This window comes from Pungitius pungitius, chromosome 8, assembly GCF_949316345.1.
Source record: "Pungitius pungitius chromosome 8, fPunPun2.1, whole genome shotgun sequence".
NCBI classification, from domain to species: domain Eukaryota; kingdom Metazoa; phylum Chordata; class Actinopteri; order Perciformes; family Gasterosteidae; genus Pungitius; species Pungitius pungitius.
The window spans coordinates 16,394,217-16,420,437 of record NC_084907.1 but is presented as its reverse complement, the minus strand read 5'-3'; the positions used below and the strand labels follow the sequence as shown (position 1 = coordinate 16,420,437).

Here is a 26,221-nt window from a genome sequence, read left to right as displayed (position 1 = left end):
TGTAAATGCACCGATCTGACCTTTATGTTATACTTTTACTACCTCTCTTGTCTGCTCCCTATTTATTGTCTTAATCAGTGCATCTATAACTCTCGCACTCTCCTGTCCCAAACAATCCTTTATTATTCTTCTGAGGATGTGGACGCGTCTCTATCCAGCCTCTCCCCTCTTTAAATATTGATACTGCGATTCACTTCATATTAGCAAATGTCTGTTGATCACAGACCTTTGACAGAGTGTGTGTTCGTGCCACAGAACCTTAATGAGGCAGGACAGATGCATATTTCATATCCCCAACACATGCCATCGCCATAAATGCTTTTATGTGCCCATTAACTCTCCAGAGATTTTCTGATCTGTCGTCCCTCAGAGCGGAAACGTTGCCAAATTGTCCCTCTTTGAATTTCAACCTGTGTTTGCTTTGTGAGCAACTTGATCAGCAAGCTCACTTTATTCCTATAGAGCGACCTATGTGGCCAACGTGCTTGGCTTTGTTCAGTCGTAGTAGGTGTCACCATCGACAGTTAATCTCAGTGAACACATGCTGCCGTCTTTCTAAACCTCTTGGAGATTTCTGGTGATCAGAATATCAAAATATAATATGTATCATGGTGGGGAGTCACGTATCCGTCAATATGGAGAAGGGAGAAAACATGAACAACATTTTTCAATTTTAACGTATGGGGGATGCAATCAAAAACACTAAATTGTCAGCCTGAACCCCGCCTCCATGTTTAGAGGGACTACGCTGTCATAGTCCAGGTGAAGTTAAGTACTTGTTGAAAATTAACGCATCCAGTGTCCAGAGAAGGTACAGAAATCATAAATCTCTTTATGAGTATTTATCAGGACTGCAAACATTCCCCAGGAGTGAAGGTTTTTAAGGGAATGAAGCAGGGTGCATTAGCGGGGGTGTTGCAAATGGCGCACACGTGGATTGCGTTTGTCCAGGAATAAGAGCGGGAATGCAGATAAAGTTGCTCGCGCTGCCGTAGTAGAGTGGATCGTGAGTATGTCAGAGGGAAGTGTGTGCTGATTGGTGCCTGGCTCTGTGCGATAACGACGCAGTGAGGACCTTCTAGTTAGATGCATAAAGGAATTTAAATGGGCATTCAACACTGCTGCTCTCACTCACTCACACCGTCTCTCACAACCTGGCACACACTCTTCTGCTGATTGGCCACGTGGCCCTCAGCCAGCACGCAAGGTGCAAGCTGCAACATTAAAAAGCTATTAAGCTATCGTTAGTGGCACCATGGCTGCCCAGTGTACGGCCTCGAGCCCTGACAGCACCGCAGTCTACTGTTATAGCATCTGAACACTCTGTAATGAACCCACTGTGTTTCAGAGATTAGCCACAGTCCATACGCTACAGATAAGTCGCCCCTTCCCTGCACTCCTACCAAACGAGTAGAGCCCAAAACAGGGAGGGAGAATGGTAAACAAATGGTACACGCCTCAACAGCAGCCAAGTGATTATTTTGGGGGGTTGGTGAAAGCGATACATTTGACGATAGACAAGTGGGGGAGAAAATGCACGACAGATGTTGAGGTTGAATGAGAAATACATTTGATCTTTTATATAAATACAAATATCACGCAAGACCGTAAAACTATATGATACCAAGTGTCTAGCTGGTACACAGTAAGGAATGGGGGGGGGGGGGTTCAACAGACCCTGCAGTGAAAGAGAGGGCCCCGACAGACTGCAGGACAAGATAGGTTAGGGTCAAGTTAGCCCCACAGCCTTATTTCAGGAGGGACGGTCAACTTTGAGTGGAAAATGCGTCAAATTGTGTCAGCTTGTCGTTCTTTTTTTTTGGGAAAATAGAAAATGGTCACATTAAACCAGGTGATGTTCGACCAGGAATGAGAAAGGTCCCGTGAGAGCGGGAGTTTGAACGTGGTCTGTTAGAGCGACTGAAGGAGAACACGGTTGCATTAGACCAGAGAATAGTGTGAGTTAGACAGACTAGAGTGCATTGACATTATACCGTGAAGGTCCACTTGAACAATTTTACTGTGCAAGGTAGTTTTAGCAATGAACTTTAAGAACATTTTGCATGAAATGAGATACTACTATACCATGCAATTTGACTAATGAAATGCCAATAAAGCAAGTTACTACGTGAAAATGATACCACCACCAGTTATATGCATGACTCACCAGTTAGTAAGGCTTTACTGAGCTTGATTTACTATATCTGTATTCGGCTGAATGTAGGATGGAAAGGCAGAACAACATGCCATTAGTTGAAAGGATGGAGAGGAGAGAATGAAAAAAAGAAAACGAGTTTATCTGCAGTTCTGCAGCACTGGCTTTACTCACTATACATTTGACAAATTTAGTAGCATGGTGGATTGATTTTGGAATTATTTACTACGGAAAAATGTTTGGCTATGATTTATATCCAACTACATATTTTATCTAGAAAATGAGGACATCGTTGAGGAAAACAGCATTAAAGAAAAACACAATGCCCAAAGCAGAACTTGGGCTTTGTGTGGGATGTTTCTCTGAGGCCGAAATACAGGTGAAGCATGTGATGATTTCCAGATGCTGTGACAGGTATCAGAAGACGTTAGCTTGATGACTATTACTCATGCTAGAATTAGACTTGGTTAGCAGCTGGCAGTGATGTTTGCAGTTGGATGGACTCAGTACCATGGTCCGCTATGACAATGTCAGCATACTTGAATGCAAGCCATTAGTCAGTTGTTATAGATAAATCTGTAGTGGATAGAAAGATGACAGCCAGTAATTTATGGAGTGGAAGAAGGTGACATTCAGACTACAAGGACTAAAAGAATAAAGTCATATAAGACCACATCCTCATACCAATGAGAAAAATAGCCCTTTTCCTTTGTGTGACGTGATTCATGACATCACATCATGGTCTCTTAGCCTTTCTTTGAGATTTTCAGGAGCTGTGTATTCATTTGTGGGTATGTGAGCATGTGGTGCTGTTGAAAACTGAATGCTGTGTATGCTTGTGTCTAACCTTTTGCTGGGCAGGATTTGGAGTCTTACTAGACTTACAGCCCTGGTGAAAGAAAAGGTGCTTATCTCCAGCTGTTAGGTGGTGACACATGTTGACAAAAAAAAGCTTGAAATAATCATCCAACTAAACTGAGCATTCATTGAGTCCTGTACTTAATTATGTTGATCAACTGTTATGTTCCTGAACTTAAATCATTTGCATTAGCTTGTGCAACCATAATTACAATATGCCAAGAAATACAAATAAGGATTCACACGTAGCAGATTACAGTATTCATGCAGTATTCCTTATCTTACTGTGTGATGCACTGAAAGCTTCCTCCATCTGCTGCTCCAGTATCAGCTGGGAAGAAGCACGAAATAGGCCACATAAATAATACCTTACATTCTTCAATCACCCTCCTCCGACACTATCTCACGATTCTCTCCCCACTTCTCCATGCATCCCTGCAGGACAGCGCCACAATGCAGTTCTGTGCCAACAAGCTGGACAAGAAGGACTTCTTCGGCAAGTCGGACCCTTTCATGGTCTTCTACAGAAGCAATGAGGACGGAACGTGAGTGCGTCTGTGTTTCAAAAGGCAGCTGGTAGTGCCGGTCTCCTAATACAAGGTTACATCTACAAGAGGTTGCTACAGAGGAATGTACCCGTGACTATGCTTTTCCTAACTGACGCCAGTACAGCAAAATGGAAAGATTAGTATGGTTTTTTTTTAAGCATCAAAGCAAGAATAACAAAAAAAACAACCTAATCTGCATCGGAAAAGCGCTGCCAGTTTCTGAAGCAATTCACAAAGTGGTGCATAACACTCCCCCCGTCTCCTCATGTCTCCTGAGAGTGCCCCCAAGGGGCCTTGCAGTTGTGGCAGCGTCAGCTTCATCTATCCAGAGATGCTTCAGCAAGTGCTTCATTAGCTGTCTTAGCTGTCTTTTTTTCAGTATTTTTCTTGATATATAACAGGGTGGGAAATGGATCCCCACAAATGTGCTGCAAGTATCTGGTGTTGGTGCCAGAGGGGGATACAGATTAGACGTCTGTGCAGCTAAAGGACTAACAGGCTCGAGGCACCTTGTGGAGCACAAGTAATGCAAGGCTTTGGGAAAAAACGCCTTGCTGCTTTTTGACAGGGTACTTGCGGTTGTTTGTAGGAATTGATGTGGCCCTGCTCTGCAAAACATTTTTGATAGCGGAGAAACCCATTTGCATATCATTGTCATACTTGAGGTCAAAATAAAGGATTTGAAAGCCAGACTGAAATATCAAATTATTTTCTGTGGTCTAAAATCCACAGAGAGGTATAACTGGGAGACAGGCCAGGCGGTAAACAAAGCTGGGTACAGCCCTATTTAAAGCATCTTGCCAGTGACTGTAGGATTTTACATTGTTATTCCTGTTACCTCCGTCTCTTTAGTGGCTTGCTCCTCCTCTTATTTGCATATTTATCTCACTGCCTGGCTTGTGTAATTAAGAAATAATAATATGCTTCTGTGTCTGCCTCTTTTTGAACACTGTTCTAGGTTTACTATCTGCCATAAAACAGAGGTGGTGAAGAACACATTAAACCCAGTGTGGCAGCCTTTCACCATTCCAGTACGAGCGCTCTGCAACGGGGACTACGACAGGTACAATGCATCCTGTGCCTGTTCTTCACACCTTCTGATACCCACAGCCGCTGGTTTCCCCTTTAACTGCTGGCTCCATTTGTCGCCTCAATATTAACTTTATCACACACACGCACGCACGTACAGAGGTGCACATGCATTAAACAGTATACAATGTTGACCCCATTGACATCTTCAGCCTTCATTGATTTCTGCTGGCTCAATTTGTCAAATTCATTCATGGTTCAAATTAAAGTTGCTCTGACAGACAGGCCGCATAACGATGGCAGGTTTTACTACACCCTGCACGACAATAAGCTTAACCAGAATAAATCAATCCAACATGGTGCACATTATTTATGCTGTTGTGCTCATTATGTCCCTCAGTATCGCTCTTTGCTGGGGAAGCACAGGCACAACGAGCCCTTCTAATCTCCAAGGACCTTCTTGTGGTGTTTCAGTTATCAACGCTCTACGCCTAAGATATAATCTCTGAAACATTTGTGATGTTAAAATCCTTTCGATTAATGACCGGCTGCAAACTTTGGCACATCCAAAAAAAAAAAACATTGTTTCAATATCTGCCACTTTATTGTTGAAAACTGTCAATACGTGTGAAATTGTGTGAAGCGGAAGGCTTGTCAGACACAGTAACAGTAACAATCAGGTCAGAATATTAATGTTTGAAGTGCAAACTAAGGAAGATATGAGGAAAGTTATGACATGAGGCAATATGGTAGCAAAAATACATATGTAATGCCCTTAATAGCCTATAGTTTGGTATATTTATTATTGCTTTGGAATAATAGGACGATCTGATCACATCGCCGAACAAACATCTGAAATAATAAGGGGTTACTTATCCGAGTTGTCACATAATAATGTAAACATGCTGTGTCAAAATGGATATACATTCAGTTCTCCCCCCAACTTATCTGCCTTCCTCTAATCTAAAGCACAGAGAAGAAAGAAAGCAAAATCTGTGAGGGAAGATGAAACAGGAATGACAGACAGATTACTTTTGTTTGGAGAAATATTTCATATTGCATTACCAGGTCTTTTTTCAGCCCCTCTCCCTTCTCTCAGCTCCCTCCCAAAGCTCTCGGTCCTATCTTCTTTTTACGCAGTCAAACTCTAATTACTGAGTATAGCGAGAACATGGTGGGTGCTCAGAAAGATGAGAGAAATCCACAACAGGCAGGCAAGAACAGATGGCGTTGTCTCAAGAAGCATTTGATATTCTGGAAATACTAGGTGAGTTGCAGTGAGGCAGCCAATCACACTCAAGGTCAAGAAAGGGCCTCTGACCACTCACAGCCAATTATACACAAGGGATGCAGCAGGGCATCGAAGGCATTTCTGTGCAATAACATGCAAGCACACAAACACCTGAGTATAATATAAAGTGATAAGCCACCAGCATTCTGCAAGTCTTTATAAATCAACAGAGACAACGGTATACACAGGTTTTATACTTGCATGGGTGAGGAATAATCTTTGTTTCTTTATTTAGATTTTTTTTTCAACCTTTCCGATGACACATCCAATCAGTAGTTGTTCAAGAAACACGTCTCTTACGGCTGTTGTTTGTTTGTACGTATATATAAGCATTATGTACAGCTCTCAGGGATTTGTAAAGTGCTTAAGAACCAGCGGAAATAATGGATTTAATTAGTTCAGACCAACATCTATCAAAAGTCTATGTTTAAACTAAATATACAGCTAAAACTGCCATGCAACAATATTGTTTCCTTTTGGTCCACTGAAGGATCTATATCCATTTTACAGACTACGGCACAGAACAATATAAAGACCTTGATTGTTTCCATGGTGTTGAATTGAAGTATTTTTTAAAGTGGTTTCCCTGTATTGCTAGATAACTCATGCAAAACAGTAGCTTCCTTAATTAATCACTTGGAACAATTCTGAACATCATTTCTTGAAGCACATTTAGATTTTCTGCATCATAATCTCTGTATGAGCTTAAAATATGCTAGTAACTCATTTATTTTATTAATCTACAGGATAGTATACTGAACATCTTTGTCAACGTGGTCACTAGTGAAGTTAAGAGGTTATTTTGTATGCTGCCATCTTGGCTCAGGACCCACCTGGAAAAAAGACCAAAAATACACAAATGCAGGTCTGAGGGCTCAGCGTTTGGTCAAAAAGGACTTGTTAAATTACGAATACCAACATTTGTTTTATCTGGATGGAAAGGCAGTGACTGTGGATCCAACTGCATATTATCTGAGTTGTTGGTACTCTGTTGCAAAGGCACCTTTGGCTGTTGAGAGAAGTAGACCTCTCCGGATTATCCACTGCCGATTTCCTGTCCTCTAACTAGATCAGTGCTTCTCACCAGATGAACGAAATGGCAGAAGGAGAAGGCAAAGTCATTTAAGTAAAGGGTGTTTCCAATAGAGGAACTCTGCTCTCTAAAGTGAATCTCAAAAGAAACAAAAAGGAGAAAGACGAGGGTCGCTGCTAACAGCTCGACTCTCTCTTTCTCTCTTTGTCTCTCTCTCTCCAGACAAATAAGCACTGGAACACCTGAAAAATTGCACTTTATTTTTCCTGCTTGAGCAAAATGCTATTAACTGTGATGGGCTACAAATGTGGGATGCAATTTTATTTTGTTTTATTATGTGGGAGGCACTTCTGACCCGTATATATTGACCTCTAACTATTCTAAAGAATCTCTTACCAAAACTCTCAAGTCAGAGGGTGGTACATATGGGATGTGGATGGAACTGACTTTAGAAATCTCACTCACAACTGCATTTTTTGTAGACTGTCTGCTTTTCCTATTCATATTTTTAAGGTCTCTGAACTGTTAGGTGTTTTTGAAGAAAAGTGTTGTTAAAAAAACAAGAATGTGCACCAAAAACACGTTTTCAAGTAAACTCCTTTGAAACTAGTTAGACTTCTTAAGACATAGAATAAAATAGGTCTTTGACAGTGATGACTCTGGAATGATGCTGATATGATAGGACTACTGCTTTATGAGCAACTTGTGTATTTTAATAATAATATAATAACATCAACTCAGCATCTCTTCATCCGATGCAGCTCTGGTACTGCAGGCATGACCAATTCCTCTTAGATACCGTTGCTGGAGCTTTTACTGAGCACAGTAACAACACAATGTTACTCAACTTCAAGAAAAATGTTATTCCTTTATTAATCATATTGTCATATTGGAATACTGATATTTCCTCCGGTTGTATTTAATTAAGGCTTAGTTACAGCCCCATTAAACACATCAAATTATCCATAAAAACCTCTTTAACAAAGAACAGAAATGTTGTTGTTAAAAAAATATATATATTGTTCTGCATCAAAGGAAACATCAATAACAACATGTGCAGCAAGTCTGAGCCGGGCTAAAGGCTGCTGGACCGAGCAAACTTCTTTCTGCATTAACTCTGTCAACGGTAAAGTGTTGCTAGAAAACAACAGCCAGAAATCCTAGATTGAAATGATCTGTCCCTTACAATATTTTTGTCATGCCTTTTAGAATATCTTAGAAGCACCAGTGAAGGGTAAAAAACACTCCTGCTGGCGACTGGGTGGCTGATTGGACTGTCCTTCAAGTGACAGCATCCAGTAGTCTCTAGAGTGAGAGTGCATCTATCCACACACACACACACACACACACTGCTTTGGAAGACCACTTGGAAAAGAAGAAGAATGCCATATGAGTAAGTTATGGAGTGTGAAGAGAAAGCAGGAACATTTTAGCGTTACTATCATCTCTTTACTGTATGTATATATTGTTCAAACCCACCTGTATGCTGTGTTTCATCCGTCTAAGTTGTACACAAGGTATGTTATCCTCTGCCGAATGTTCATAAAAATATCAAAAGGGAGCCATTCTTTCTCGACAACAAGCCAGCGCAGGTGACTCAAGCGTCGTCTATTTCCGTCTCCGACGAAACATCAAAGAGATCCGTCATTGTGGCTGAAAAACCGTGCCGCATCTAATGCCCTCTCCTTCTTTCCCTCAATTAAATGCACCTCCATTAGAGGAGATGAGCCATGTTTATTAACGGTGCCTTGGAATACTAGCTGGAGATATATCTGACAGATTAGTTTTGGAGTGTACACTGTTCCGAGAATTCAAGGGGGCCACTCAATTATCTGAGGGATGCAACTGTAAGTAAGGATATAAAATAAAAGTATGGTACATGCTTGAGCCAATATGAAGACCGCTTGCTGGCCCATTGCATGTATTAGAATCAAACCACTGCAGATGGATTTGTCGGGGGAAGGAGAAAACAGCCTTTTTTCTCTCTGTGTTCATCGAACCTCTTCCTATTCCCCTTTTTTTCCACCAGGGAAGACAAAGCATCATGTTTCCACCACCTCGGTGCACATTTCTTTCTCTCACAGCCTTGAAACCCGCCTCAAAAGAACAAACTGTCAGCACGGAATGACAGGGACCAGGTGGCAGGGAGGAAGTGGGGCTTATTTCATCTTTCATTTCCTCAGTGACGGGAAAAGAGTCTTTAATGTGCCGACTGCTTCCATTTCATGTGGATCTGGGCGGGTGTCAGTTCTTGTGAAAGACAAAGGGGGGAGGAGGGGGAGACATGGGGGTGAGATCAATCTGACTCAGGAGTGAAGTGCCAAAAAAGTTTTTTTGTTTACCCTGCTTGGACATTGTTTTGGCCTTATTTGTACAAAATGTAATCAGTCTTCTTTCTGATGTTGCTGTGGAGGGTGGAGATAACACCTGCTGCAGCAGACACAAGTTCACGCTTTCAAAGTGCAGTCAGCTGCTCAGCCTTTTTCTAAAGTTAATATCAAAACAACCTTTTGGTTGGCACCATTATAAAACACAGTATGATATTTAAAAACAGCTATCTTTTTCTGTTTACCTTAAGGTATTGAGATGGAAAACAGGCTATGAAATATCGATCTCAAGTTAACACCGATGCCTATGACCTACATAACTAAATGAGACATCAAAGCAAGAGGCATTAAGGTCAAACTGTCAGACCATGCTGCAGAAGAGGTTTTCTAAAGAAAGTCTATTTTTCTCGGAAGTATTCCCACCTTCAGCCAGATCCATGGAACTCATTGAGTCCTTTACAGAACAAACTGAATATCTTCAATGTTTTTTTTTTTTTACCCTTTTGTCATTGGCACTGAAAACGAGATGAAACAGGTGCACATATCCGTTGGTGCTTTCTTTTTAAAATGACCAAAGCATGTGCAGCTGATGAAGTAGTTGCTGAGGAGAGAGGTTCATTTTCCCCGGCAGGATGACACCGTGGAACATAATCAGACATGCACTACATTCCCGAAATTATATCAAAATGTTACACTGTGGCCTTTTGTTTGAAACAAAACCCCCAAAATGGTCATTCATTTCTGTCTTTTAAGACAGACTTCCTACATAAATCAAGGTAAAAAATCCATTAGACCTTTAAACGTATTGTGGTCAGAAGCAGCACAAGATAGACATCGTCTTAGAAGACCTTGTTTTTTGATGGATAGCACATCAAGGCATTGTACACTAAACTGGTGTGATTAAGCTATAGACTTTGTGGTATGATTGTTTACCACCTGCCTTCCTGCTTTAAAATATGATCCCATTTTGTGTTTCTGTTATTTTTCCCAGAACCATCAAGGTGGAAGTATACGATTGGGATAGGGATGGCAGGTAAGTCTCATTGGAATCAATACAAAAATATTAACTCAAACGTCAGCCGCAACGTATAAAATCTGTACCATATCTCGGACAACTTTTACTGGTTTTTCTTCCTACTCGCTGTTGTTTTTCTCCTTTTGTTCCTTTTTTTCCAGCCATGATTTCATTGGGGATTATACAACGAGCTATCGGGAGCTAGCTCGAGGGCAGAGCCAGTTTAATGTCTACGAGGTGAGTGTTAAGCGTCGTCTTTTGGCTCTGGAACGTGTGTTGCCTTGGATCCCATTTCTGACACGAGAGACATTTCTATCTCTGGCATCACTGTTGAACTGTGTTTCATTAATCACATTTTATAATCCTGCACGCCAAGGCATTTATAGTTACAGAAAACCTTGAATATAAATTATTTCTTACATTCTATACATTTCAATTTTTTGCATTTAAATCCAATTAAATATTTCTATTGTTATAAGATTTACCTTGAAACTATAATCACCTGCACACAAAGATGAATCTGCGAGGTTGAAAGAAGAATGAGGGCAACCATTAAATGTGACCCTTTGTGAAAAAGCACAGTCCAGCTTTAGGCCTCTGTGGTTTGGTGGCCTCCAGCCAAAGGACAAATACCTGTCTTTTGGGTGTCAGCTTCATTATACGCTACTCTTGATTCCTCTCTACCTCCCAGTGAGACTCAAAGGCCCTTTAGTTTTTGCATCAGCAGATTGTTCAGTGTGTCAGACAAATTGCCATCCCTCCATTTTAAATTAGGGGCTGTCACTTTCATGCCTAGCAGCCATAGAAAATCGGGGTAATGAGCTGAGACGTCTTTGGTCTCCAGATTGACATTTCTCTCTTGTTCTCGGCCTGGTAGAATACTGGTACAGTAAACGAAAGTCTTGCAGTGCATGTCTCACCCATCGATTGTTGTTGCTTGAGGTTTGTGTTTGAATGTAAAAACTTCTATACTTCTGCAGTGGAAGTTATTCTGTGTTCTTACATGAGCTACAATTCCCCCTATTGCTCATCTGTTACTTCATGCACACATAACCTCACCTTTTCACCTTCCTTGAATGGGTCATATCATTAACTCCTTCAGCAGCAAAAACATTTGGTAATCTGGTGTGCCTACTAACCAACAAACTGTTAAATAGATAAAAACCCAGTCGGTTCTGGGCTGCCTAAAAAACATTTAAAGCCCTTTAGATTTGGTTCCCCTTCCAATGTCACAAGCTCATTGGAATGTACCGCCCCCCCCCCCCCCCCCCCCCCCCATCTCCACCCTCTGCTTTAGGACTACCGTTGCAAAGGTGCATCATTTATTTCTACAGCAAACTAATGTGAGCAGGCTTTTTTGGGGAGAGAGGCATAAAGAGGCGGGTGCTAAAACACTGGAGAGTGAGAACAATGAAGTAGTTTATGATCACAAAAGCATGGGAAAATATTCCAGCAGAAACCCCAAATCTAAGTGTGAAACTAAATATGAACATGGTGTGTCGCCTTTAATGTCCTCTCTGTTGGAGAGACAAACTGCACACATTTATGCAATGGCATGAACTTCTCCTCCTGCCACCCACATACAACACCTTCATTACATTTGTTATATAACTACAGGGTGTGATTTGTGTAAAAGTGGGTGAGATGAGTAATGGAAAATATATTTGAATAAGCAAACAATACATTATAGGCTAGTATTGCAGTGTTTCAGTATTAAATGGATTTGAGGTTGGCCGATTGTTTCTGAGTCTGAATTTAAAAAAGAGAATGGCTTAAGGAAATGTACAGGGGTTTTTAAGATGGCATTTTTATAGTTATTTCACATGCACATAATTCTTCGGTGACGTTATTAAGATTTATTTTAGAAGCTTCCTCATTGTCAGACATTGTAACCATTACGGACACTAGTTTACACACCTCTATAGGGTGCGTGTACATATAGTAAAAAGTTATGTATGAAAACAGTGCGCATATATATATATATATATATACTGTATATAGTTATATTTATATATATAGTTATATTTCCGCTGATGGCAATTCAAAGCCTTTTTATGTGCTAAATTGTAACCGAAATATTTCCATTCTTGTTTTTTAGGTGATTAATACCAAGAAGAAAATGAAGAAAAAGAAATATGTCAACTCTGGGACAGTAAGTGTGGCTGAAGCAGAAAACCAGGACTGAGACTGTGGCTCTTTTTTTCTATTCTACACAATTATGACTGTTACATTTTGGCGTCAATCTGGGCTTTCAATGTTGTGAAAAAAGAAGGACGTACAGTACCAGTCAAAGGTTTGGACACATTTTCTCATTCAGTTCAACGACAAAGTATGTCCAACCTTTTGACAAGTACCTACTTGTTTACTATAATTAGAAGAATTTTAAATTCAGTTTGAGCATTTCCATCTCTTGTACACAAACAGACTGTTTATATTCTGCAGTATTTAGTACTGAAAAATTAATTGTCATGTAGAACTTCAAGGGCAGATTGTGAGATTTGCAAGATCAGACTGAGCAACACCAACGACCGGTTGAAACAACAATTTCCACACAACTTACCCAGCAGTCTGGCCATCTGCATACAATGCACACAAATGCAATCAACCTCTCTCCAATGTAAACGAATCACTCATCCGAAACCAGACGGCTCACATCACAATAGAGTATCAAGTGTGTTTTTTTTTTTTTAAAGGAAAGATCATCACCACCATGTTGAATCTAAAGTGTCTCTTTGTCTTCTTTTCAAGGTGACCCTGCTCTCGTTTTCAGTGGAGTCAGATTTCACTTTCTTAGATTACATCAAAGGAGGGTGAGTCAGAATGACTTTCTGCACACTTAACAAAGGAAATGGCCTCTTTGTGATTGCTATTAGAAACAAACAATGCGGTAAACAGACTATTATTTACTATTTATTATTAACAAATCTTTCGCATGAAGTTAAATTGTCCACTTCATTGGGTATAGATGATTCCATTCATTTGCTTGAACCAGTATTCGTTGCCACTTAGCATGTTAGCAAGCTATTGTCCACAGACCCCGAGCTCCGTTGGTATTGGAGTGGTGTCTCCGGTCACATTGAAGAGGTTCATGGTGGGCCTGCTGTTACGTGCTGGGCAGGTGTTACACATTGCATCTGTCAGAGCACGAACAGAAAACAAGTGGTCACTGTAAACAACACTCAAACTATGGAAACTAAACCATTAGCTGAAAATAAAAACCTTAATCTCACATTAATCTCAAAATGACATTGTAAAACAGGAAAACAATTGTGCCTGGAGGATTAATGGCACAAAAAGCATATTATAGAAACTCGACCTGATAATACATTTCTGATAATGACCAGTATAATGTATATTCGCAAAAAAAAGATTACAACTGTATATCTCTAATTCCCTTATTTTTCATCTTGTGGACCCACATAGACAGAATCAGTCAGGATGTTTTCTTTCAGTTCAATGACAAAGTGTGTCCAAACCTTTGACTGGTAATGTATACAGCACGTATATATGTATAATTATAATATTATTATATTGTGTAGTTTTCACCAATGGTTAAACCACCTTCAATGCCAGTACAAACCCTTCCAACTCGGTTTAGTTTAAGAGTTGACATGAGTTTAAGAGTGTAGGGTTGACGTGTCTACGGTGAAGGTTACCTTTCAGGTAGCTTGGGCTTTGCTTTGATCTCCTCTGTCCCGTCACAGCGGGTGGGCTGTCACGGGTTGCATGAGCTGTGGCAGAGCTGACAAGTGTGACACATTCCTCTGACAGACTGTTCCTGGCTGTAGCCAATTTATCATGAAATAACCTTAAGGTTTAGTGGCCTCACTTTAAAATATCATCCCCATCAGTCCGCCCCCTACACTGATCTGGCACTTTTAAAGTAATAATAGTAATACGAATATGGAGCCCTTGCATATTAGAAAACGCATGAAAGTTGAGAAAGTCTGTCACTTAAACGGTTTAAGCACTTTGCAGCACAAATTGGTATATACATATATTTTATACACTTGCTTTCTACACGTTTTACACTGGACCTTTTTTTGTAATATACAGTGTTACACCTTTTATCATGATGCAAAGGGGACTCTTTTCATTTGACAGCCACTCTAGTCATAAAAAGATGGAAACCATTTTGATATTCAAATTAATCAAAAGTTTGTCTCCAAGCAGCAGCAGGGAAGGCTTAATGAGTGAGAGGGCATATTATGCTTTCTGATGATAGTTCAATGAACACCTATCAGGTTATTAAAGACTGCAGAGACCATATTACGCACTAGTAGAGGGGTTTGATAATATGGTAGTCTAGAAATATATAGAATATAGTATTAATGATGATACTGACATTTATCACACAAACACTTTGTTGCTTAGTGTTTGAGGACAAAAACGACGTTTGGTTTAACACAGAACCTTCTCAGTAACAGAAACTGGAAGGTGGTTGAAAAAGGCCAGCAGTGTAATAACTTCTTTGGGAGCTGCCATGTTGTTTAGAAGGAAGTTAAGAATATTCCATTCTATTCTCCCCCCATCCCATAATTTCAAAATAAAACCCCCATGGTATGATATGATATTGATATGCCTCTTAATGTAATTAATTGATATGCCTCTTAATGTAATTAAGAGGCATATCAATTAATGACTTCTTAGTTTTAAGGACAAACATTCTGTCTCCCAAACAGTAATAATACTACAGCTGATAATACTAGTACTACTCCTACTTCTAGTTTTTCTACTGCTATTGAAACTAAAACTACTACTACTTCTTCTACTGCTATTACTATTAATACCACAATCACAACTACAACCAATACTACACTAATATTACTAGCAAAAATCATCTCCGACGTTGTCATTTCTGTATTTTCAGAAATGTTTTGAAACTAATTTCATTATTTCTTTCTTTTTAATTCACTTCAGCTTCTGCCATTTCTGTATTTTCAGAAATTTCATAAAATTTCTTTCATTTCTATATTTTCAGCATATTTTAACATTGATTTTCAGCTTTATTTATATTTTTTTCTGAAATGTTTTGAAAATTAATTTCAACTTATTTCTGTATTTTTAGAAATTCAAAAAATAATTTCAGCTTTTTTCATTTTTTTTCAGAAATTCATTTTAGCTTTAGCATTGCAACGCATTCTCAGCAGGAAATGCATTTTCTAGTTCATTTTTATTACTCTTCTCCGGCCTGCATCTCTGCTCATAGGAGTTGCCATTAAGGCCCCCAAAGGTCTTGTCTCTATGTCGTAAATAGCAAGAAGAGGCAAGTGCTTCAACAGCCAGGAAAATTGGATTATCATTTGATATTAAGTGCTCCATCGATTGCTTGTTACCCAGCTCAGTGTTTTAAAGCAGAATACGCCTCCCAGGTAAAAGTGCAATCTTATTGGACAACTGAGCAACTGTACTAGTGTGTCTAAAATAAAAACAAAAGCCCATTAAACCATACAATGATAGGAAATTGTTCCTTTGTTTTAGATCCTTTCTTGTATCACAAATCATGTCTGTGTGTGTGTCTGCCTGCCTGCCTGCGTGCGTGCGTGCGTGTGTGTGACTGGGCGTGAGAGCACTAGAATTTAATGAGGCCGGCCTTGTTATTATTGCTGGCTGGTCTATGTCTTTGATTTATTTTTTTCCCCATGTCCTCCTCTCCATCCCCCTTGTAGAACGCAGATCAATTTCACTGTGGCCATCGATTTCACAGCATCCAATGGTGAGTGATGCGAAGTGGTGTGTTCAGGGCGAGGACTGAATAGAGTGTAGAGCTTTTTGACTGTGGCATGTCCAAGCACAGACGTTGCACATGCTGACCACACACTGTCACTCTAAGTGATCGCCTTTCCTGGATATCTTGCCCTCCTAGATGCCCAGTCAATACACCAAATAAAGGTTATTGCAGACATTTTAGCTCAGAATAAAAGGAAACACATGTGGTAATAACCATCAGCTAGTTGTGAAAAGACCACACTTAAGTCTAATTGCACTACTTGTGCAAATAATAATGCCTGAACACAAAACGCTACAAAGGTTTATCACAAGGAAGAGCTCTTTGGTGTGTGTCAAAGCTATTAAATCAAATGCTAAATCGGTACCCGGAACAGCCACTATCCACTAATAGTTTCCCGATTACCTTCACAATGGCTTTCCTCCCACTGTTAATTAATGGATTGGCCTTCATTGTGTCACAAACTTCTGCATTTTAAGCCATGATTCATCATCTCTAAAGACTTGAAGTGAAAGCTCTGCTATAGAGGAATCATGATAGTCACGAGATCCATCGCTGAAGCAAACTAAACCTTTTTTTATTGTCGTACCATTGCACTAAAACTGCATCTTGCATTCTAGAAGTGATATCTTTGTCCCTCATTACCCACAATGACCTAAAGATGGATTTGTTTGGTCGACAGGGAACCCGTCCCAATCCACTTCACTGCACTACATGAACCCCTACCAGCTGAACGCCTACGCCATGGCCCTGAAGGCTGTGGGGGAGATCATTCAGGACTACGACAGTGACAAGATGTTCCCCGCTTTGGGCTTTGGAGCCAAACTGCCCCCTGATGGACGGGTTTCACATGAGTTTCCCCTGGTAGAATCAACCTCTCCTTCTCCCACCTGATTCATCAGTTCAACGGATCTTTATCAAGTCTATTTCATCTTTAGCATTTTCAACTGAATCATAGCTCTAATTTATTGCTCGATTGTCGATTCATTCTAATCTGCAGATTTTAAGCATGATCCATTTATAGCAACTAAGTTAATGAAAATGAATAAACACAGTACACTATGACAAAGATGCTGATATTTCTTTTATTGATGAATGAATTCACCAACTACATGAAATTGAGCTTCACCTTCCGTCTTTCTCAGAATGGAGACATGGACAATCCGTACTGCAACGGCATTGAGGGTATCCTAGAGGCTTATCACCAGAGTCTGAAGACAGTGCAGCTCTACGGCCCAACCAACTTTGCTCCTGTGGTGAATCATGTTGCCCGGTGAGAGAACAATGCAGTTTGAAAGTAGCTCTGTTCTAAGTATTTCTGTTCAGTTTTGTTAGATGATAGCATCAAGGATATGATATTCTATTAGATTCCAGTTTTCGAAATAACACTCATGTCAACATTTTTGACTGCTGGCATCGTTTGGTTTTGATTTCTTGGGCCGCTGCTTTTCTGGCTCAATACTCTAACAAAATCTGTCCTGCCAGACACCACAAACAGGATTTAACATGCTTCAATGGGAAATCAGACTAGTCAGACATCTAGTGGGGGATTTGGCATGATGGCCCTGTGGTATTAACATATGGTGACATATCGCATATAATAACACATAACATAAAAGCATGCAATACACTTAAGGTATACAAACTGTGACTTGATAGGAGGGGTTTCCTCGAGCACGACTCCCACCTCCACCTCCCACTGACACCACTTCTCTCGCTGGCTCATTGTTTGAGCACCATCCTAAACATTTTTCATCTGATGTGTCAACACTTTAATAAAAGAATGAAAATAGAGTCGCATATGATAAACTCTGGCAGGGAGCCATTTCTGTGAGAATGCAAAACCAACATTGGTATTTAGCATTTGAGTGGGTGAGCTCATAGAATTTTAACAAAAGTGTCAATCTCTGAATCAAAAAGATTAAACCAGCTTTGAATCCAACTTGATTGTTTGGAATAATTTATCTATGAGTATTTGTGAGGCTTTTTGATTAACCTGAAACAAGTGTATCTGTAAATCTGTGTGTGTGTGTGTGTGTGTGTGTGTGTGTGTGTGTGTGTGTGTGTGTGTGTGTGTGTGTGTGTGTGTGTGTGTGTGTGTGTGTGTGTGTGTGTGTGTGTGTGTGTGTGTGTGTGTGTGCAGGTATGCAGCTGCAGTGCAGGACGGCTCTCAGTATTTTGTGCTCCTCATCATCACAGATGGCGTCATTTCCGACATGGCCCAGACCAAAGAGGCCATAGTAAATGTAAGAATGGGAAAGGGGCCAAGCTGCTCTTTGTAAAGCCAGATATACAAATTGTGTTAACTGAAAGAAAGTACATTTTATGTATGTAATTGTAATTAGTTGACATTTTAGGAAATACTCCCGTTTTGCTATTTGTCAACAGTTAGATGAGAAGGTCGATACCATAAAAATGTGAAGCTACAGCCAGTCAGCCCAGTTTAGCATAAACTTTGAAACAATACATAAAAGCTCATTTGAATCTCTCATACGGTAACAAAGTCTTTGATGCTTGGCCACCTCACGGTGGCAACTCTTTAGAAAAATTCAAGGAATACTCCATCGGATAATCCCCCATAACTCACCTAAAATAACTGACATCAGTTGAGATTTAATGACTACATTTTCAAGATGGTAGATTATAGGTGGATTTTGTTATCTTCAGAAATAGCCACGTCTTTACCAACAGTTGTCTCTGACTGTTCCTTTAAAATCAACCGTCGAGGCCACCGGGCAATTGTCAGTTTTGATGAATCATCTCTTTTGAGGTTTTCAAAGTGGGACGCAGGCTTATCGCTGTTTTTCCCTCCTTCCAGAGTCCGACATTAATAAATGCCTCGTTTTGTGTATTTGGTTTTATTTGAAGTTATTAGTATTATCAGTAAGGTTTTATATTAAGCTATTCTGGGGGAACTATTGAGTGTCCATGGGATCAAAATATATAATCATGATCCCTTCAGCATCCAGGAGTGGAGCTCTGCAGGCAACCAAAGGTTGGTGTGAAGGGAGACCCTGAATCTCACACTGTGAAATCACTGCTTCAGTGTTTTCAAAATCACAAAAGGGAGTATGATGCCACTCATCATTTCCTTTTTCTTCAAACGTGTTTCCTTTTTAAGAAATTGTGTAATATTTATAACATACAGCACTTAAAAAGATGTTCCTGCCGATCTCGGCCCAAAACTTGCCCTAAATCTTTTCTTTCTCCCAGCTTTAAATAATTGGCTGGTTTCTTATTTGGTCTCTTCCTCTTATCTCCTCCTCCCCTTTTTCATCATCATCATCAGCCCGCTACAGGCACAGAACACCCAGCAGACTGGATTTAAAGGGAATTTGCGACTGTTAGTCAAAACATTAGAACAGCCACACCTTCCTTTTAAGATCTTGCCTGCTGCTCTATCTCCTTGCCTCTGTCTACTGATGCCTCCACTGCTTTCCCTTTAACTCTCTCCACGGATCCCTGGGCGGGGGAGGACACACTGCTGAGGTTATATAAAAGTATTTCCTCATATTTATTCATGCTGGAAGGTACCCTCGAGAAAGAGCAAGACGATGTGGGAAAAAGCCTGAATTTGCATGAATATTTAAATTCTGGAGGGGTTTCATATTTGTCAATGCAGGTGTTTTTGTGCGTTTCAGTCATTGCAATGAATGGACATGTGCACACCATGTTTTCTGGATTGATGACCCATGTGGTAGAACAAAAGGAGATTCATTTTCAATCGCAATGGAATCTGCTATTCTACCGAAAAACACCCGTCCATCAACCGGCATCTCCCTCCTCTGCTCACAGCTCAGGTCCCTCTGACGGCTCGTTCTTTCTCTCTTTGGAGCCCTCGCTCACAAATAGACATTCTTTTTTGTCTCTCTGCATTTCATAACTTTTCGAAGGTCTAAATCCTTTCATCTGCTCTCCCCACACTGCTGTCACCACAGCAGTTTATAACAACAACAACAACAATGCTCTCTCTGCTGCTTTTGATGCTCTTGTTTTCCCATGTTCAACTTGTTGTGCTTTATCTTGTTATCAGTGCCGGGGACCATGACATGTACTTAACTTCACAAGCATTTCACCACCATTAGTGCTGCACAAAATATAGCAGTTTTTTTTAGGTTATCATTGGAATGTCAACTTGCTCAATGAAATGCAAAAGGGCATAAAAGTTGCCATTTAATGGCATGATTTAATGGAGTTTAAGATGCCATTAAGGCTTTCCTTTTTATTGGTACTTAACATTTTATTATCTAGTTATTTATTACAAGTAAAATCTGTAACGTGATATTTAACAAGGTTATTACGTATTGCATGATTTCTCAATATTGTGCAACACAAAACTCCTGACTTTTTTGTACAAGAAATAACTATAAATAATAGCTGGCAATGTGAAATGAAAGAACTTAACTTTGATCTTTAAGTTCTCTTAAGATCAAAATGAACAACGTCATGCAGATTATATTAGATTATGCACCATCCCAGAAACAAATACTTTGAACTAATTTCTTTTACATCAAACCCTCTGTCTTTTTTAACACAAGCCAATCTGTCAAACATGACTTTTGATGTACTGTAAGAGCAACACTTAATGCAACACATATGGCTCTATATGTGTCTTCAATCTGCAGCCTTCAGCTTTTCTCTGAGCTGAGCTGTGAGGCAGATGGTACAGTGTCTCTGGTGACCCCCCCTGTGCAAACAGGACAGTCAACTCTACAAACACGCATCCATAAACCTATTCAAGTTATGCAGGAACATACGGCCGTCAACGCATGCATGGCATCTGGATTTGAGCAGCACATGCATACTGAGTTGTTGAAGTAATGAGTGATGATTGATGCTGTGTTTTTGTTGTCTCATTAAACCGGATCTCCTCTGCAAAAGTGGGGCACGGTGGATTGCCAGGTTTATTTTTGGTGGCATTTGATGTGTGTATTTCTATCCGCATGTGCTAGTGTGTGTGTGTGTGCGTGTGTGTGCGTGGGAGGACAGGCACTGACAGGAGTTGTGTTGAACACTGATAATCACGCTGATGTGCTGTGAATGAGGTGGTGTCAACAGGAACAGCTCTCAACCCCTTGGCAAAAGAAATTGCCCGATCCGCCGCGCCACATTTGTTTTTCGAGCCACAGATAGAAATGCACTTGAAAATATAAACGCTAGAAAGAAACTTGTTACAAACAATAAAGGCTTTTGTAGATATGTTGTCATCTATGTAGAACTTACAATGGACACAAACATGGCGTGTCACAATGCAATGCAGTCAATCTGACTCAGGCATAAAGTAAAGTATATTGAATAATAAAAAGCAAGCTGGGCTGAATAGTCAGTGTGGAGAGCTAAAGAAGAGAAACAATGCAATCCGGAAACCCTCCAGCTGTAGTCTGATGATGATTTAGGTTTTTATTGGTTTCAAACTAGCTTGTGAACTGGCATCTTGCGGCGTTGGTTCTGGAGGCAGCGGCATCCCCACACAGAAGAGAGTCGTCTGACTGAAATGTGCCTCGGGAGCAGCTGGGCGGGTGACCGAGGACGGTCGCTGTACTGATTGTTTGCACCTCCTCCCTCTCCCTGCTCTCCCTGCTCACAAATGCCACACCTTTCATTAAGACCTCATCAGGGTGTCTGTTAACACTTGTTTTCCTGCCTGTGGAGTGATCTGTACTTTTTAGCCTTAAACAGCCTCACAGAGTTCATAATGCCACAACACTTCTGGTCAGAATTGTATCGGTTTAAATGTGATTGTTGTTTCCGTACTGGTATCAGCTATTGACCCACAATCTCAGCGGATGCTGCTGGTGTTGTCAGTGAGTTTAATCTCCACTCCTTATCCTGTTAACCAGCATTTACCATCTATTTAAAAATAGTGGATAAGAAAAGTTTCTCCCTATTTTACTGACTTTCAATCTCTTTCTCTCTGGGAGCCTAGTCTTAATTAAAGGTTATTCGGGTAGTTAAAGTGTGATACAGAACATTATCATGGTTGTGAGAGAAAGTGGGAGCATGTAATGACCAGGATTTCAGATATCACATAATGAGCCCTTCAGGTCAATGTCAATTTGGACAAATGTCTTCCATATCTTTTTAATAAAAGAATTGTGAACATTTTTTTTTTTTAAAGTTAATCCCCTTCCTTTCTTTCGATTTCTCTGCAGGGTGCCAAGCTTCCTATGTCCATCATCATAGTTGGAGTGGGTCAGGCTGAGTTTGATGGTAAAGTGACTTTATTTTTGGACTGCTGCATAAGCAATTCTGGTATTTTTGTCAGGGCAGCCACATAGAGACAAATTCATTATTCAATTAAACTTATTTTAAAACGCCAGTATCTTATTTGTAAAAAAATTTTGTACGTCATCTACATAAATCAAAGATGTTAAAACAAATTAAAACACAGATTATAATGCCAATAATTGACATTAGAATTCATACATCTCTCAGTCCATTACTGGTACAGCCAGCATTAACCTCTCTGGCGCCTAAAAGAAAATCACTGTACAGACTAATTTGAGTCAGTGAAAGGATTGAGTGGGTGGAGGCGGGGAAAGATGTACAGGAAACGGCTGAGGTTAATTGCTGGTTTTACAGTGTTTAGTCCAGATGGTTCTTAATTGCACAGAGACTATAATGCAATACTTATTAGATTAGACATGCAATGAAGAAAGATTAAAGCTGTGCAGCTCAACACCCTGTATAACTAAACAAAAGATGTACATGCTTACAACCTTGCTCAGTTCACACACTGTGTTTTGTGTGTGTGTGTGTGTGTTCCTCCATGCATTTGTGTGTGACCTTCCAGCTATGGTGGAGCTGGATGGTGATGACATCAGGATCTCATCGCGGGGGAAACTGGCAGAGAGAGACATTGTTCAGGTGACTGCCCTTGACAGCATGAACGAGACTTTGATTGGATTTACTACAGATCAAGAGGCGAGGAGCTGGAAAAAAACAAGTTCCCATAATCCCAGAAATTATTCTGCACAACCGCATTTAGATTACAGACAATGAAGTTGAAACAACATTTATCAGGCTTGGGCTCATGTAGTTTCTAGCCAGGAGGTAAAGATCACCATTTCTTTGGTGGGATTTACAGTATGTACTGTGTCATATTTTTTACATTTGCATTTTAAATTCAAGTTGTGCTTTTACATTAAAATGTCTGTTTCTGACAAAACACCATCTGTTGGCACAGGCTGCTATAACAGATTAGGACATCAGCACGCTTCTTGTGAATCCCCATAGCGACAAGCGTGCTTTTAAGTTTTATATTTGAAGTCTAGGAATCTGCATGTGTCGTACTCACAAAAAGTGGTGTTTCAATCGACCTTGTTGTCAAAACGTAGTTTTAAGTGACTGATTAGTGGGTAAATGTGCAGGGTTTTCTAAAGTATTAGATAGAAGAAATGTCTTGGTTTGGGTGGCTCACCACCTCTGCTAAACATCTTCCTGGGAAAATATTGATGTGCTATGACAAATAATACAAAAGAGGGAATCCAAAGATATTCAATCAAACCCTAGGACAAGTCAATTTATCCATTCACATTGACTCATTTATTTCCTCTCACTCCTGAGGGGAGCCGGGGTGCCGGATTACTGACAGATCCGCATACTAAAGCTGGCAGGATCAGGCAAATGTTGACTAACACAGCGGCTTAAACACGGGCCCTCTGGATTTTTCCATTGAGGATGCCAGCCTGCTTCCAAAACCTATTTGTGTACACTTTCCATGAACCACAACAGTAGCCGCAAAATCCCCAATGTTGCCAGATAGAAGAAACCATATGTTTTCGAGTCCGTTAAAGGGATACACTGCACTCGTACTCGTTTGTAGGATTTGTTAATTACCCACCAAATGTTATCTCGAATTTGTAAAGGAAACTTTTTCTCTCACATGAATCCTCAGTGAACAAAGAATCCAAAAAAAGGCATCGTAGCTAAAACGGGACTATTTCAAAATTCTTCTGCATGAACAGCAGTTTCTCACTGTTTATGCAGAAGTTAGTTCATTTTATGCAGATAGCTCCTGAACATTAGCATAGAGAAATTTCATTTTTCTCCTCTTTTTTTCCTTAGTTTGTTCCCTTCAGAGATTACATGGACCGGACAGGCAACCACGTGCTGAGCATGGCTCGGCTGGCGAAAGATGTGCTAGCAGAGATCCCAGACCAGTTCATCTCTTACATGAAGAGCCGGGGTATCAAACCCAACCCAGCGCCACCCCCCTACACACCGCCCGGACACACACACCACCACACGCAGATCTGAAGCCCTCCTCTTGGCTTTTCACTTAGGACTGACAGCATGCAGCGGCCACTCAAAGTCCAACGGGAGCTCACTAGCTCCTGTTTTGAGCTGACACACTAGGAAATGGGTGTTGAATTCTGTGCCGTATCTCCCCAGTGACTATTGCAGCAGCTTTGTGGGGGGCGGGGAGGGGAGAGGAGGGGGGGGGGGTGGTACTGTGACATATTCTTTTGGATGATTTCTCTCAGAGAGAGGCCCTAAATTTGAATCCAACACCAGGCAGAGACTGTTTCACGTCTAATTTGACAGCAGGTCGGTTCAAAAAGGTCATGTTGTGGTTTAAACTCGTGCCTGTTTGTGGTTGTTTCTCTAATTGTATCAGGACATGTGATCTTTGACCTAAGCCTTGCTCGTCAGAAATTGGTGTGTCATAATGCAGTTATATTTTTTAGTCACCTTTTTCCTCCTGGAATTCATTTTTGTATTTGGGGATTACTTCCATGCATTATTAAGATGAATCAGGCTTTTCATACCTTGAGGTGTCACGTCCTTCTTTATTAGGTCAATGTTTCTAAGAGCATGTTGTATGAGATTACTTCCCCATATCCCAGTATATTTATTCTCCAATGTTATTTAGAATGGCATGGGCATTTAGTAGATCTGTTTTGAAGTGGTCACCAATTATTTAAGTTATTGCATATAAAAAGGCCAACTTGTCTCTATATCAAGGACAGTATGATCATGATGTAACCACGTTAAGTCATATTTTATACATCTTGAGTGCCGCCATGTATTATTTGTGAGGAAAGTCCTCTATTCATGCAAGTTAAATGGATGTGTTCTTCAGCTGCAATTTGACATAAATAATGGGAAATATGACTCAGGCTTGTAAAGGGATCTCATTGAATAAGGATATACTGCCATCACACAGGATGAAGCTGCACGAGAGTAATATTAAGCAATTAATCATTCCCTGTTTTCATAATCAACCATTTGTCATTTCCTTTGAATACAGCTTCATATCAGCAAAATAGAGACCATGAATTGGAAAAAATAAATGAAGGATGCGTCATATGTCATAAATACGGTTAATGGCTGTCGTCGAACTGGCAAAGCAATCAACAACCACAAAAAATACACTATTAAATAAACCAATACGGCACAATAATTAAAAGCACAGTAAGCACAGTGATTATTACCAAATAATGTATGTATGCAGTGTGTTGAATTCTAGTTTCACATATTAGTGACATAATAAGTATATTATAACAATATCATTAATAGGCAAACATAGTGCAAAGGTAGCATCGAGCCGTGGGGCCCAACAGCAGCTCAATCCAGCTCTGATACCGTCACAATTAGACCACCTGAGAAATCTCAAAGTCCCCGGCGGTCGCGCGTCAGCAGCCACAAAACCTTTGTCGTCATAGCCGCTGTGCGCCGGTGTTCCTCCCTGGAGATCCACATCCTCGCAGCAGTCTCTGGTCTCTGGTGGGAGACGGTTCACAAGTGGTCTCCAGAGCTTGAGGATTTATGTTCATTACAACCAGCCCATTAGTAATTCTCCCAGGTGTAAACACACACAGGTTAGTGCTAATCAGCTTTCCGCGTCTTCATCTGAGACATCAATTCAGTGTGAAATGTTGTGGATTCATTTATTCGCAGTTTCAACTATTTCCAAATTGTTCTCTAACTCGTTGACTTCATCTAACTGACTCGTGATGAGGACCCACACGTACTCACAGGGCAGGGACTCCCAGTAACACACACCCACAGAACACACTGGAGATCTGGATTCTTCAATTCTCTGAGATTTATTAATGCTGGATTAACAACACTTGAATAAACAAACTCTTTCCACAAAGACACTAACAAACACTTTAGTTTGTACATTTCTTTGACCATTGGATTTGATTCAAACTCTCCTCCTGTTGTGGTTCACTCATCCTTCACTAGCCCCCCTATGCGGTGTGTTGACTCTTTTCTGGCTCCCTCATTC

The 26,221-nt window shown here is 40.4% G+C and overlaps 1 protein-coding gene across 2 annotated transcripts in view; it reads left to right on the top strand.

Moving 5' to 3' along the window:
- Nucleotides 1–24,408, top strand: part of cpne5b (copine Vb) — a 74,376-nt gene extending 49,968 nt beyond the window's left edge. For both annotated transcript variants that reach the window (XM_037490446.2, XM_037490447.2), the window contains 13 exons: nucleotides 3,455–3,558; nucleotides 4,520–4,624; nucleotides 10,233–10,274; nucleotides 10,418–10,493; nucleotides 12,355–12,408; nucleotides 13,005–13,066; nucleotides 15,926–15,972; nucleotides 16,667–16,848; nucleotides 17,130–17,257; nucleotides 18,128–18,230; nucleotides 22,137–22,194; nucleotides 22,778–22,851; nucleotides 24,052–24,408. In XM_037490446.2, the coding sequence (XP_037346343.1) occupies nucleotides 3,455–3,558; nucleotides 4,520–4,624; nucleotides 10,233–10,274; nucleotides 10,418–10,493; nucleotides 12,355–12,408; nucleotides 13,005–13,066; nucleotides 15,926–15,972; nucleotides 16,667–16,848; nucleotides 17,130–17,257; nucleotides 18,128–18,230; nucleotides 22,137–22,194; nucleotides 22,778–22,851; nucleotides 24,052–24,243 (1,227 nt within the window). In that variant the 3' untranslated portion in view covers nucleotides 24,244–24,408. The remainder of the gene's footprint in view (nucleotides 1–3,454; nucleotides 3,559–4,519; nucleotides 4,625–10,232; nucleotides 10,275–10,417; nucleotides 10,494–12,354; nucleotides 12,409–13,004; nucleotides 13,067–15,925; nucleotides 15,973–16,666; nucleotides 16,849–17,129; nucleotides 17,258–18,127; nucleotides 18,231–22,136; nucleotides 22,195–22,777; nucleotides 22,852–24,051) is intronic.
- Nucleotides 24,409–26,221: the final 1,813 nt, after the last annotated feature.